Source organism: Quercus suber, unplaced genomic scaffold (assembly GCF_002906115.3).
Source record: "Quercus suber isolate HL8 unplaced genomic scaffold, Cork oak 2.0 scaffold_232, whole genome shotgun sequence".
In the NCBI taxonomy this organism is placed as follows: Eukaryota; Viridiplantae; Streptophyta; class Magnoliopsida; order Fagales; family Fagaceae; genus Quercus; species Quercus suber.
The window spans coordinates 162599-178648 of NW_027069689.1; the positions used below are offsets into that span (position 1 = coordinate 162599).

Genomic DNA, 16050 nt, shown 5'->3' on the forward strand with positions numbered 1-16050 from the left:
ACCATATCTGTGGGTTGGGTTAGGAAGAATCTTCGTGTTTTTGCAAAGCTTTTAACTTCCTTTTCCTTTTCAATGGGGAATCTTTAGGGGACACTATGTTCCTTGTATTTGAAGAAGTCAATTAATAAATGTAGTTCCCACTTACATCACGAGCTGTCCACGTGAAGGGAGTGTGAGAGATTGGAAAATGTCAAATGCGTTGTCATAGGTTCCTAAGGTGCTGTTGGGTTGGTGCCTGAACGATATGCATCTTTGTTTTCTTCTTGTTGGGTACTCATCATTGGGAATAAACCAAATACTNGTAGTTCCCACTTACATCACGAGCTTTCCACGTGAAGGGAGTGTGAGAGATTGGAAAATGTCAAATGCGTTGTCATAGGTTCCTAAGGTGCTGTTGGGTTGGTGCCTGAACGATATGCATCTTTGTTTTCTTCTTGTTGGGTACTCATCATTGGGAATAAACCAAATCCTTAAAGGTAAATTTAGTCACATTGTGTTGTGGATGATTGTAAGATGAGTTCTGGCGCTATTTGTCTCAAGAGTAAATTCAGACACAAGTCCAATCATATACTCAATTTTATAATTTATTGATATTTTATAACTTATTGATTTATGAGATTGTGTGAACGGTAGATAGTTTTTACCTACTATTTACTTGTATAATCAATCTTTTTTGATTGACCACAAATAATTATACAAAACGAAAAATTGTGAAATTAGATATTAAAATAATGGTGCTTTATCCAAACAAAATTAATAAGGTCCTATCATATCCAGTTAGCTGGTGCTGTTTGCGGTAGTATATGTATCACATCACAATACATTTTCGATAGTATGCATAACACCAATTATTCATTTATTTGTGGATCCTCTTAGCCAAACAAAAATTGTGGATCAATTGCAAGATTACACTTCGCCTGAGGTCTTGAAAATCTACCCTTTTGTGAGGCTGCAGGAATTCAGGAAAGCATATGCACAAGAAATGCAAACGATAAAGTTATTCCCAAGCCTTAAGAGAAAATATTTATGGGCAGAAATTGCTTGAATTCTGTACTTCACAAACTCTTGCTTTTCTTTTTTTTTTTTTTTGGTCAATCAAGTTGTGCCTTCTAGCATGGTGAAAAGCATCAACTAGCTAGTATAGATTATTGTTACATCAGAGGTCAGACATCAGATCTGCATCTGTGAAATATTTTTCATCTATCCTTGAGAAATTTTACGTTTTTACAATATTTTTGAAATAATTACAACAAATTTTAAGTGGTAATTTGTATTGGTTATTATGAATTTAAATTATAATCGATAACAATTTACTCCTTATAATTTATTGTGAAAGTATTATGAAAATATTATGAATATAACACTTTTTTTAAATAACAAGATATTATTGGCTTTCATTTAAACCAAACACTAACATCACGTTTTAGATTAATAACTAAACACCTAAATTCATTATAAAATTATTATAAAAATATTACAAAATCAACATTATATAAGATATTAACTTAATATTAATACAAATTTTAAATTCTTTTTCTTTTTCTTTTCTTCTATTTTTTTTTCTTTATTCACGACCGTCACTCTCATGTCTCATCTCATCCACCTTTTAAAAAAATATATAATTATTTACCTAATGCTTAACTTTCCAATGTTTAACCTACACCACAAGATTTTAAAAATATCTCCACTCTATAATAATATAATAAGTTCTTCTCTCATTTTTTTCTTTTCTGCTTCAGTTGTTTATTGCTTTATTTTCTTATTCCCAGTTCGCACTTTCTTCTTCTTCTTTCCTTCAGTTTACAAGCCTACGCAACAGCACTTTTAGAGAGTAGAAACAGGTGAGTCTATAGTCTTCATTTTGTAAAATTTCTTTCACTTTCTCTCTCTCTCTCTCTCAGCTTGCTCTCTCTGTTCCACTTCTACCACTGAAAAAGAAAAAGAAAAAGAAAAAAAAGAAAAACTCAAGCTTCATGCCGGCCGAGAGTTGTATGTCAGCTGAAACTATGCGAAAATAGGCCGAAATTCTATCGGAAGTGGAACAGGGTCTACGCAACAGCACTTTTAGAGAGTAGAAACAGGTGAGTCTATAGTCTTCATTTTGTAAAATTTCTTTCACTTTCTCTCTCTCTCTCTCTCAGCTTGCTCTCTCTGTTCCACTTCTACCACTGAAAAAGAAAAAGAAAAAGAAAAAAAAGAAAAACTCAAGCTTCATGCCGGCCGAGAGTTGTATGTCAGCTGAAACTATGCGAAAATAGGCCGAAATTCTATCGGAAGTGGAACAGGGTGGGTTTTAGTACCAGTTTACATACTGAGATTTTTCGGCCATTTTGACCGGAACGGAATGATATTAATAAAAATGTTATAGTAGCACTCACAACGCTAAGATTCTAAGAAGCAAGTGGTTGTATATCTAAATTTTTTTGCAAATCGTGGTCAGTAAATTGCTATCTTTAAGTTCACTGTAGCTCAGAAAAGGGGAAAAAAACAAAAAAAAACTATTGTTTAATCGGTGGCGGTTGGTGGGAAAGAGACAAACAGGACGAGAGATAAAGACTCAGAATAAAGTAAGAATAAAAATAATAATATTTAGGTTCTGTACATATTTATTTGGATAAGAAAAATATAGTAAGACTTATAAATAGTATTAAAAAGTACTACAAAACTTATGAATAATATTAAAAATAAGTTAAATAGTAAAATAAGTTAGTAAAAAATACACTTAGATGAAATATTTTAAAAAATAGAACATTTGATGATAGATCATAGATGAATTGTAAGGTGAGCCATTAAAATCAATAAAGTAAAATTTTGAGATTAATAAAGCCTGTCTATGCTCTAAGTATGAATTTGGGAAAGGCGTTTCTTAGCGGGTACTTTTTTTTAGTAGGTTTTGTATACTGTTTATGAGATTTGCAAGTACATTTTTTAGCAAAAATAACTTTAAAATTGAGTCCCACGGCATTATTTACTATTTTCAATTTTCAACAATAAATGATATCCAAACAGATCCTAATAACCTCTTATTTTGGTGTTTGACGCATAAGGATTCATAGTTAGCTTCCCCAAACGTTTTTGTTTTTTTTGGAAACCAATGTATTTAAGTGTATTTTACTTCTTTCGTAGCTATTAAGAGGATGTTTGATATAGTAGTTTTAGTAATAAATGATATCTAAATAGACACTAATAACCCCTTATTTTGGTGTTTGACGCATAAGGATTCATAGTTCACTTCTCCAATCATTTTTGTTTTTTTTGGAAACTATCGTATTTAAGTGTATTTTATTTCTTCGGTAGCTATTAAAACTTTTAGATTTGAAAATACGTGATTAGTTCCGTACTGTTGGAATCAAAATGGAAGACGGGATTTTTTTTTTTTGGACATACGTGTACTGTATGCATATTGTATGCTTTTTTTTTTTTTTTAACTAACTAGGCAATTGAAAATAACTAATTGTACTTTGCTCATAATAAATATTTATTGAATTTTTGGGATACATTCGGCTTAAAATTAAGTATATTTGTTTTGTTAGCAATAACTTAGCATAAATGTAATGATATATGGTATATAAATTGACGCAAATCCTTTTTTTTATTTTTATTAAATGTATGATTTATGTGATTAATTAATATACAAAGTCACTACTATGTGTTTTTTTCCCTCAAAAAATGAAAGATCGTAGATTCATAATTCGATCCTACGATCACTAGTGGCTTTACTTGTCAAAAAAAATTTTATACATGCAAAAAAAAAATTTATATAAATAATTAATTTAAACTAAGATGTTCTGTGATCACCCTGACTTGAAAAAATTATATATATATATATATATACTTTTAAAAAATATATTATTTACTAAATTAACCTATTTTGACCACCCTAATAAAAATTTTGAACACTTTTACTTGAAACTTATAAGAATTTGAGTTCAATAAATAGAAGAGTAATGTTACATCTACAACATTTTAACAATAAATCTTATGTGGTAAACTGTTACTAATTCTAGTTTGGGTTCAATATTGACATGTTTTACCACCAATAACAGTTTAACAACTTGTTGCATAAGATTTGTTATGAAATTGCTGTGGTCATTTTATTATTCTCATATCAGCATTTTCAATTTGCGTTTTATCTTTTATTAGTCTTTTTTTTTTCTTATTCTCTTTGTTAGTACAAAAAAATTGTAATATTTCATGTATTTTTTTAATGACATTGATATATTCAAATGGTCTCTTTATTAAATTTTGTATAATTTAAATTTTTTAGTGACCATCCTAAAAAAATTTCTAGAGCCACTGCTGTCTTCGATCCACAATCTCACCTACTTTTCACGAACTTAAGTAGAATCCTGATTTTACGACCCTATTGCACGCTAGTTATATTCAAGTGGGTGAAGTATTTTTAAACCTGGCCTTTTTAGCCCAAGCAGTCAAAAATGACAAACCAAGCCCCCCATCTGAACCTTTTACAAAATTCACATCAGAGTTTATCATTCCATCTTACTGATTATTAACTTTGCATAACATTTTTTTCCCTTTCTTTCACTAAATGAATTTGCGTGTAACTTTTTGCCGAAAGTTTATATATATATATTATAATATATATTTGTTGAAAATTAATTAAAGTATAAATGTACATAATAAAATGAGGCTTTAAAAAGTGGTATATTAACCATTACAAGTTAAAAGAAAAAAATGTTGCAACAAATACTAAGCAAAATAAAGAAAACAAATTCGTCATGCTAATATGAAGTCCTCATGACATGCATTAATATTATTCCCATATATTACAAGGCCACTCTCATGAACTTACAAAGATAAAGCATCACATATATAATTGGCTAACAAACACACACACCATTTTCTACTTTATTTTAGTACACCAAAGCTAAGAAGCCAAATTGGCTTGCATGACACACCAGTCCTAAAATCTAGGAGTAATTTTTAGATATTCTCAGAGTATAGAGAATGGTGCTTCCTTTTCTCACATTTATGGTGGGATCTGCTCATTAAATTTATAGTGGGGTTCACTATGAATATGAGAGGAGGGAGTACCATTTCTCCGTACTCTGGACTACTTAAAAATTTTCCAAAATCTAGGACAAAACACAGGAACCACAAGCAAACTACTACTTTATATATAAATCAACAACTAATAAGAGACAGTGAGAGCTACACATCCTTGACATGGAAGGTATTGGGACATTTAACGACAATGTCGAACATTTGAACAGAGCAGAACCTTGAGAAGTCCCTAGGGAGAGAAATTAGGTCGATGGTGGGAGGCTTATGGAATTGCAAGAAGTCAGGGTCACCTCCATTATACCTTTCCCACCCTAATGGCCTCAAGATTTGCTCTAGGGAAGTGTAAGATGATACCACTTGATTAGTTGCTGTGTGCACCAAAAGAGCCTTTTTCCCTTTTGGAAGTTGATCAAGGCTAAATACACCACTTGGATCGAACTTCCAAACCCCAGCCATTTTCTTAGTTGCTTTTGTAGTTTTAAGATTTTGGGTGTTTTGTGGGAGCTATAGATAGAGGAGAAGAAAGCTAAGAGTGGGTTGGTGAAGGAAGGAAAGGAAGGGTGGGGTATATATAAGTGTCGTGGGGGCAAATAAAACAAGAGGAAAATACTCTTTGGGATTGGAAGTGGGCGTTTAAAGGAGGGTGATGATAGGCATGTTTGGCTTTGGCATAGAATCTAGATATTGTGGGTCCAAATGGGTTTAAATATGAGGGTGCATGGATGCTTCATGTTCCCATCTACAATATGAATTAGGGCACAGGCACCATATCTGTGGGTTGGGATTAGGAATTATCTTTGTGTTTTTGCGAAGCTTTTAACTTCCTTTGCTTTTTCAATGGGGAATCTTTAGGGGACACAGTGTTCTATATATTTGAAGAAGTCAATCAATCAAAGTAGTTGTTCCCACTTACATCACGAGTTATCCACGTGAAGTGAGTGTGAGAGACTGGGAAATATGTTGTCATAGGTTCCTATAAGGTGTTGTTGGGTTTGGTGACTGAAAGATGTGCATCTTTGTTTTCTTTGTTGGGTACTCGTCATTGGGAATAACCAAAACCTTAAAGGTAAATTTAGTCCCTTTGTGTTGTGGATGATTATAAGATAAGTTTTATACTACAGTCAATTTTATAATTTATTGACTTGTGCGATTGTGTAAATGATGAATAGTTTTATGATTAATATTAATTTGTGCGATTATGTAAATGATGGATAGTTTTATGACCACTATTAACTTGTGCGATCTACCATTTTTGGTCGACCACATGGTTACACAAAATAACAAATTATAAAATCAAATATGTGATTAATGATTATATTTATCGGAAGAAAAAAAAGCCCCACAAAATTAATAACGCCCTCTCATATCCAATTAGCTAGCACTGTTTGCAGTCTTATATGCATCACATCACATTATATTTCGATAGCATACATGTATAGCACCAATTATTTGTGGATCCTCTTAGCCAAACAAAAATTGTGGATACATTGCAAGATTACACTTCACCTGAGGTCTTGGAAATCTACCCTTTTGTGAGGCTGCAGGAGTTCAGGAAAGGATATGCACGAAATAGATTAGAGATATTTGGTGGAAAAAAAGAAAAAGACAAAAAAATAAAATAAAAAATGAAAAAGATAAAGTTATTCCCAAGCCTTAAAGAGAAAATATCTATGGGCAGAAATTGCATGAATCTGTACTCCACATACTCTTGCCCTTTTATTATTTCCTAGGGTAAGGTGTACTCCAGATATGTATGTAATTCTATGTAGTGTCCTATTCAAATAAAGAAGGGTTTTGTTAGGTTAACCATCAGTATAAAAATTTTGTCATATTTTATGAACAATGGCTCTAATGAAATGCGAGTTTAGGCATTATCGAAGAAGGGTTAAAAAAAAAGGCCAAAATGATGTGAATAGAAGTTACGAGGAATGACAGCATCGTTAAATAATATCCAAGTAACAATCATAATGCTGGCTTTCATTCCTGGTAGTTGGTATTGCCTCCTTTAGCCACAAATACAATAATGCCTATTCACCGCAATTGGATTGGGTACACTCTGATTTTAGTTATGCTTAATCCTGTTGTACTGTGCTTGGATTTGGTTAATGATAGTATTATAATAATAATAGTAATAATAATAAAAATCCAAGTAACTGACCCCAATAAATTGGTTATAAAGTTTGATTTAGTAGAGTAAATTGATTTTATTTTTAACTTTTTAATTATAATTAAGTTGTGACAGAGATTTGAACTCTGAACGTTTTCGTTATAAATACCATAAGGTGCATACAAATATAACATATTCTTTTGTTAATTATTATAAGAATAGTGGATGCATTCATCAGGAATGGATCACATAAGCTTTAAATTTCTTAGTATTTATTTGGGAACAATTTATTTAGTTTTTTACTGAAATTTTTTTAATGAAAATATACTTGTACCTTGAAAAAATTTGAAAAAGTGAGAAAATGTTGAAAAAAGTGAAGTTTTGAAAAACTGTACATAAAAAAACTAAAAGCTAAAATTTGAACTTATAAAAGCATTAGTATTGGTGGTGCTAAAAAGCTAAATTGCTATTTTTAGCACCACTATATACAAAAAAGGTGCAACATAGTTGGTGGTATAGGTAAAATTTTTATCTACTCAGCTACATTGCACAGCCATAAATGTTCATGCACTGTAGCTCAAATCTAAACTCAAAAAATATTTTTTAAACCCTCCTCACATTAAAATATTATTTCTTTCTTTATTTTTTTTCTATTTCTTTTTTCCTCTGCTGTTTCACTCCTTCCCTTCCTCAAATAGATCAAACTCTCACCTCTCTCATCTTTCTTGTCAAACTCTCACCTCTCCCGATTCATCATCCTCCTCACTGCTGCCACCGAAGTTCATGCACCATTGCTCACACACCGTTCATCCATCACCAACCACGCACCATCACCAACCCACTCACCTATTCATCCATCATCCTCACCGAAGCTCTCTGTTCAATTAGCCATTGTTGTGGGCAGTGGGCTTGTGTTTTCTGATCTGTGGGCATTTTGGTGCAATTGATGAAATTTTCAAGGGTATTTTGTTTACAAGGTTACTTCAAGAGTTGTGGGTTCTTGTGTCTTTGGTGTTTTATTTATGTGTTTATGGCATTTAAGTGAAGTATTGGTTGGGAATGGTTGTGTTCGTAATGGATTTTGTTTGTCAAGCCCATTGATTATGCTTTCTTTGTTCTTGAGCTTAGTGTGTGTTTGGCTACCAATTAAAAAGTCAGCTTATTTTACTATTTAGCTTATTTTTTAAACTATTCAAGGGCTCCACTGCTCTTTTTTGGTACTATTCATTGGTTCCACTATACTATTTTAGCTAACTTTTACTTTTATCTACAATACTTTCAGCAAAAAAAATTTTAATTTTAGTAAAATAAGCAGATCCCAAACAAACCCTTAGTGGTTGTGGGTAGTGTTTATGGCTGTTGTGGGTAGTGTTTTTCGATCTGATGTGAGGATTGGTTGTGGATTGAAAAGAGGGAAAAAGGGAGATAGAGAAGAACAGATAAATAAATAAATTGTTTATTGTAGTAGATATATTATTTTATTGTGTTATTTATTATGTTGAAAGTTAAAATAAATCCACTAATGTTGGGTGTTTTGTAAAGTAAGAAAATAAAATAGATAAAGTAATTTTTGGTGGAACCAAATAACTAAAATTATAACTCCACCAATGTGGATCTCTAAGTTAATGCCAAACACACTTTATCCACTTAATTAATATATAAATATAAATATATATATATATATATAAGAATAAGCCTGCCAAAGTCATTACTCCATCAACTTTATGTTTTATGTTGCACGAGATAGTTAAGTTCTGATTTCATTTGTATAAGAATAAAGTTGCTTTGGTGAAGTATTCCGGCCGTAATCTGAAATATCTACTAGCGAGTAGGGAATAGGGATCTCATTTAGTGCTTTTCTTTTAGTTATTTTTTACAACTTTATTTTCAAAATCTAAAAACAAGCACCATTTAACTGAAACTGTTATGATTTTTTTTTTTTTCATTAACTGTTGTTCTTCATACTGATGAATATGTATAATGTTTGAATATGAAAAAGTTTATTGGTGGATAGGATTTATTCTTTTACTAAAATTTTATTTTCAACAGTTCTTAATCTTTGCTCTAGTGATAAAAAGAAAAAAGAAAAAAGAAAAAAGAAAAAAAGAGAGGGCTAAAATTGCGAGATGCCTTAGAATAGATATTTTCTAAACTAGAAAGAAAATAAACAAAAAAAAAAAAAAAAAAAGAAGCAGAAAAAATCGTAGAAATTTTATTTTTGGATATCATCACTTTTGCTTTATTTCAACATATTCTCCATGCACATGATGACGATTGATTATAAGAGTCACTTGAATAAGAGTTACAAGAACTAGCACATGCAGTTCAATCATTATTGGTGATTGGGACAATCAATTGTGGTAAATAATGAGTATTATGATTAGATTATCCTCAACTTGTGAATAATCTGAGAAAAATGCTAAAATATTACTCCTTCCATCCCATTTTGTTTGCCCTGTTTGAAAAGTTAAATTTTTTAAGGGAACATCATTTATTGTCTTGTCTATCTTTTAAAAATGTATAAGTTTCCAAAATTATCCTTAAATAAATTTATCAAAAAATTGAATTAGTAAATTAATAGGGGTATAATAGGAACATTAGAGCATCCACATTAGTCCGTGTATTTTACACATCCATTTTTACACTAAAAACTTATTTTTTCTATTTTACACATTCACTTTTACAAAACACCCACATCAGTTCATCTATTTTACAAGATATTTCAATAAAATATTCATTATACTCTATTTTTTTTATTATTTCTCTCTAACTACCTCTCTTTAATACGCACACTCTCTCTCTTTCTACCCATTTTTCTGATTTCTTGCTCTCTCTCTCTCTACACCCATCTCTCTGGCCTTCCTCTTCCAAATCACAAAACCCATCCACCTTCCTCTTCCACCACCATCACAAAATCTCAGCCACCACCAAATCTCAACCACACACTCATCCTAACCCACCAAATTCGATCCACCACAAAATCTCAGCTGCACAACCACTACCCACCGCAACCGTCACCTACTCCCACAACCCACCACCAGCAAAACGACCCACCACCACCACCACCACCATCTCCCCCAAACGACCCCTGAAATCCAGTAACCCACATCCCCAAAACCCACCAAAAATCTTCGATCTCAACAGCTAAAACCCACCAAACGCCAAACGCTGAAACTGATCTCCGAGCACCGATCTATCCGATCTACGAGCATCGATCTACGAGCTGATCTACGCCACCAAACGCCACAGCTCCGAACTACCGCTCCGATCCACTCTTCGATCCAAGCTCCCACATGCTCCGATCCACAGCTCCCACGAGCTCCGATCCACAGCTCCGAACCATCGCTCTGACCATGCTTCGATCCACAGCTCCAATCCATGCTCTGATCCACAGCTCCCACTAGCTCCGATCAGGCAAGACCTATACCCACGAGCTCCGATCAAGCGAGACCCATAGCTCCGATCCACAGTTCCGATAAGCACCGATCTCTCTTTGTTGTTTGTCTGTTTGGGTTTGTTTGTGTATCTTTGCATTTTTTTTTTCTTTTGAGCAAGTGTATCTCTGTGTTGATTTATCTGTGTGGATGTGTTTGGATTAATTTTCAGTTGATTTTTGGGTTAATTTTCGGGTTGATTTTGGGTTAATTTTCAGTTGATTTTGGTTAATACTCTGTGCTTGATTACGGTGTTTGGTGGTTGGGTAGTAAATCTGGCGCGCTAGGTTGTTGTAATGGTTGGAGAAGAAAGGTAGTTTGAGAGAGGAGAGACAAAATAAATTAAAAAAATCGTTTACACAAGCTACAGTACCCGTGTAAATATACATGGGTACTGTAGCTCATGGAAATATATATACGGTTTTACACAGTTTTACACCCACTGATGTGGATATTTTTTTGCTCAAAATGTGTAAAATTTGCACTGTAGTTCTATTTTAGAAGACTTTAGCCGAGCAGACGTTAATGCTCTTTGTAAATTAATGACTTTTATTTTTAGAAACATGACAAAATTTTGGGACATTTCAAAATAAAATAGAGGACAAATAAAGTAGAACAGATGGAGTACTAATTTTATTATTAAATTTATTCATATCATGACGAATATAATTGATATCAAATCATAAGTTCTTAGCACAATAAATTAATTTATTAATTATCTTTTTATTTTATGTTTCGAATTTAACACACCATTTTTTTTAAGGCTTTATAGTAGCCATACACAACTTCTAATCGAATTAGAGACTTTTGATATCATAGTCAATTCATGATTGATAATTTGATTCAGTCTTCGAGTACCTAAATTGTCAAAAGGACCACCACGCTAGGTTTCAATCATCATAGTCCTATAATTTTTGCTTTCTCTACTTACAAGTTTAGAATATTTTGTTGCATAAAATGTAATGTTGCCCACATGGCATCACATGGGCTTTCTGGTCCTCCATCTATAGGACCTTTTAGCAATCACACGTCTTGTCAAAATCTATCATTTGCTTGACCCTTGTTACTGGAATTGTCAAAAATTCATCACCTCATATATCAACTTTTAATTTTAGCTTTTAATTTTTATATATAAATTTTTAAAGTCTCATTTTTTTAAATTTTTTAAAAAAATATAATTATACTTTAATATACTTTCAATAAAAAATTAAAATAATTGTTTCATTTTTTTAAATTTTTTAAAAAAATATAATTATACTTTAATATACTTTCAATAAAAAATTAAAATAATTGTTTTCAAACTGACACAAAATATTCTACAAATAGGTCTATAAATTAATTGAGTTGTTTATAAAGAACTCGAACTTGACTATAGAAAAAAAAATTATAATTATTAATAACTTATTTAGTAAATGAGTTATGCTTAAGCCTAACTTTAAACTTAACTATTAAATAAGTCAAGTTCGAATATAATAATATACTCTTAAACAAACTCATGAATATAAAGTTGGATTCAAGCATATATAATATTAAAGGATTATGTGTATACATGTATAAATATACTTATATATAATTTGTATTTGATTGTATAAATTTGTAAATAATTTTATAATATATCAAATGACTATTTGAATTAATGATAATATTAAAAGTCCATTTTTTAGTAAAACTCTCTCTCTTTCTCTCTCTCTCTCTCTCTCTCTATATATATATATATATAATTTTAACAATAGATAATATTAGTGAATCTATTTTTTATAAGCTTATAAAGGAAAATAATTCTATCTAATTAACTCAAGTAACTTGTGAACAAACTCAAACATATTTGATAAGAAAATGAATCAAGCTTGAATATGTAATCTAGTTTAATAATGAGCTTAAGCTCAACTTACGCATGAAATAAAATTAAATGAACAATCCATTATAATACTTGACTTGGCACAGCGTACTTACAAATAATATTATTCCCTCAAAACTTCTATTTGTTTCCCCTCAATAGAAAAACTTCTATTATTTATATAGGACTCATTAATGTGTACTTAAACTCTAAGGCTTGCACTGTTTTAGAGTCTCTATGAAAATAATGGAAGAGAAAAATAGCAACAGTGAACCAAAAGATAATAGAATAGAATAATCGTTATATGTCAATAACCTAATGCATATATCTTTGAGACACTGCAAGGATTGGTACATAAATTATAAAAATAGTACTAGTAATTAATACTAAGAATCATGATATTGATTTTGTTCTAGCAAGAAAAAAAAATGATAATGACTGTTGTTGTTTTCGTGTTTGTAATTTTATTTAAAGCACCAAAAAAAAAAAAAAAATGTAGGGCATTGTGGACTTGAGCCAATGGTGGTCCTCAACTTTTCATTCCTGAAGCGCTGAACAGTGATTATAGTCTCCCTCATGATCAAACATATCCAGCTCCCCCAGAATAACAAGGAGACCATGCAAATTTTTTGCATGCCTTTAGGCATTCAAGCCTCAATCACAAGGTCTGCCTATGTTTCTGTATGTTCCTCTTTATGTGATGCTCTAGATCCCAATGACAGTCCCATCACAATCCTTTGATTTCAAAAAAAATCCTTTAGTGGTACCAAACTTCCATACTAGCTAATTATGTTGTTTCTGATCTCGCTATATATCAACTCCTAAAATTTACAGCTGCCATTTTCTCTTTTGTTTTGGATAAAGATTCAGCTTTTTAGCGCACATATCATGGAAAGTTGTAATTCTATCCAATATCGAAGTAAAGCGATAAGCCTTGAAATCGATCGGTACCCATTAAGTCATATATACTCCTACCATGGTTGTGACTTGTGATCAAGATTGAAGGGCACGCTCATACACAAGAAAAGGTGGACATGCCTCTGAAAATGCACGTGTATATGCATACGAACTTTACGACACCCACATACATAGATTCATGCTTCTACTTTTTTGTTAGTCCGAACCTGCCGAACATATAGCAAGTTCTTTTCACAGAAGCTTTTAGCTTTAATTAATGGCTGTCTTTGTAAACTAGCTAAGGAAGCTTTAATAGGGTCTTATCTATATTGGGAAGTACTAAACAAATACATTTTAAATTGAAAGTGGCCTTGTGTGAACCTATTAACAGGACCATTTCATTAAAAAAATTCCTTAGAACTACACTTAAATGCTAAAATTATTATTAATACAAAGTGTCAATAAACTAATGTGATAATCAGTGCAATTAATGTCACATCAATAACATAATAAATAGATTTGTTAATTAGTTTTTTTTGTATTGTATTTAAAAGCTGTCATATTATTTTATAAGAATTTATTTTTAGGTGGCTTATTTTATAAGATTTAAGTAGTAAAATTTGTATTCCCCTCAAAAAAAAAAAAAAGAGTAAAATATGTAACATCACTAAAATCATTGTTAACCAAAAAAAAAAAAAAGTCATATTAATGGGTGGTCTTAGAACATTTGTTAATAGACCATTTAAGACAAATTTTAATATTACTTTTATGGAAATTATAAATAAATAAAAAAGTCAAAAAATGTAGCTACTTTTTATTCTTCCATAAAAAGTTTCTAAAAATAGTTTCTAAACTAATGTTCTTAAGGTACCGATTAACTTTTTCCACACAAAAAAAAATATGTTTCATTATAATTGATGGATAATTAGCACAGCTTCCAATATATAAAAATGATTATTGAACTACATAGTGATGATATAAACAATAATAACAATATACAAGATGTCATCAAATTTTTCCCATGGTTTTCATTTCTTCTCTACAGGAAAATTATGCAAATACTCCTATTCGGCTATTCCAATAACTTTGATTTTTTATTTTATGAATACAAATTCCTATTCATAGTGAGTTAAAGTTAATAATTATTTTTCAATTAAAAAAAAAGCGCCAATCTTTTTAGTGGAAAAGGAAAGATATATACTCATATACTATTTGACTGTAAAGGATGGTGGGCATAAAAATTAGAGACTCATAGTGATAGCACACATTACACACCGCGAGCTTTTGATACTCTAAAATAGAATATTGCGAGTGAAAGATAAGTGTTTAAGTGTCATTGCACCCAGCAGATTCACTTTCCATTTCCAACTAGGAATAAGGCCAATGATTTAATTTGTCAACTCATACAAGTGTTCGAATTTAGGATGACAAATCACAAAAGTCATAAAACCATCACATAATAAAGTTTATTTATTTTCCTTTTTTAATTTTTCAATCACAAAAAAAGGAGTTTGGTTTGGGGGGAGAATCCCCAAATTCCATTATTCACCACAAATTTTTTTATCAATTTTTCTTTTTATCCCATTTGAAATGAGAATCAAATGAAAAAAAAAAAGCAGCCTCCACTCATGCTAGTCTCTATCTAACTCACATATGCACTAATCAAATCAAGAATTGAGTTTGAAAAAGCATGGACTGCAAATTTGCAAAGCCGTGATATTTTTTCCCAAACCAACGGCTCTAAAGTTGTTGATTACAATAACATTTTTAATTCATTGGCGGCCGGACTGACCATCTAACTTATTTATTCTTTACTAAAGATATGCTCTTTTATAGTACCAGAAAGAAAAAGATACTAAAATAATTTTTTTTCTCTCTCTATATATTCTTAGTATATTATTATAGTATACTTGTTTTAATATACATTATGTCAATAGTGAACATTTTTAATATACATGTTAGTGAATGAGCACTCACTCGAAGTCCATTATACCAAAATTGGATGCGTGTTGTATGTGGGTTCTAAACTTAATTTACAATGCCATGTTATGATTCCAGACCAAGCCATTGCACTTGATACCTAAAAGTCCTATACCACAACTTCGAGATATATATATATATATATATATGTAAACACACACACTATACACACCTTGGCCAAATGATCTCTTAAGCATAATATATTTGATTATTTTAATATAGGCTATTGTCCCCTCTGTTTTGAGTCTATTATCAATGTCAAGACAAACAACCCTCTTTATTTATTTATTTTTTTGGGTAGTTCCTTTGTTTTGTTTTAATAAATTGTTTTTTTCATTAAAAAAAAAAAAGAAAAAAGAAAAGAAAAGAAGGTTGATGAGAAAGGAAGACAGAAGTGGGAGCCACTTCATTTTTTAATCATTTTCCCTGTCTTATTCTTAGCGAGTGGGGGTTTATTGATTCTACCTTCTTTTTCTTTTCCTGGAATAAAAAAATTTCTTTTAAAGTTTTTAACGGATTCGTCCTTTCCTTATGGATATGTACCCCATTATAACATATTAATTGCATAGACAATCTAAAGGATGTTATACTAATCAACATTTAATTTAGTTTGGTCACAAAAATGCAACATTAGGAGAATAATACTAAACTGCTTAAATGTGTTTTAAAGTAGAATAACCCTTTTTTTTTTTAATTTGAATTTATAAATTGGAATAACTGTAGGATTATCAACATATATATAAAACCTTGATGAAATCTAGCTCAAAGGA

At 31.0% G+C, this 16050-nt stretch overlaps 1 protein-coding gene across 1 annotated transcript; it reads right to left on the reverse strand.

The window, feature by feature from the left end:
* Nucleotides 1-5172: 5172 nt before the first annotated feature.
* Nucleotides 5173-5481, reverse strand: LOC112017395 (flowering-promoting factor 1-like protein 2). Its single transcript, XM_024049846.2, has one exon. The coding sequence runs from the start codon at nucleotides 5479-5481 to the stop codon at nucleotides 5173-5175; it is 309 nt and encodes a 102-aa protein (XP_023905614.1).
* Between the last annotated feature and the right edge of the window lie 10569 nt (nucleotides 5482-16050).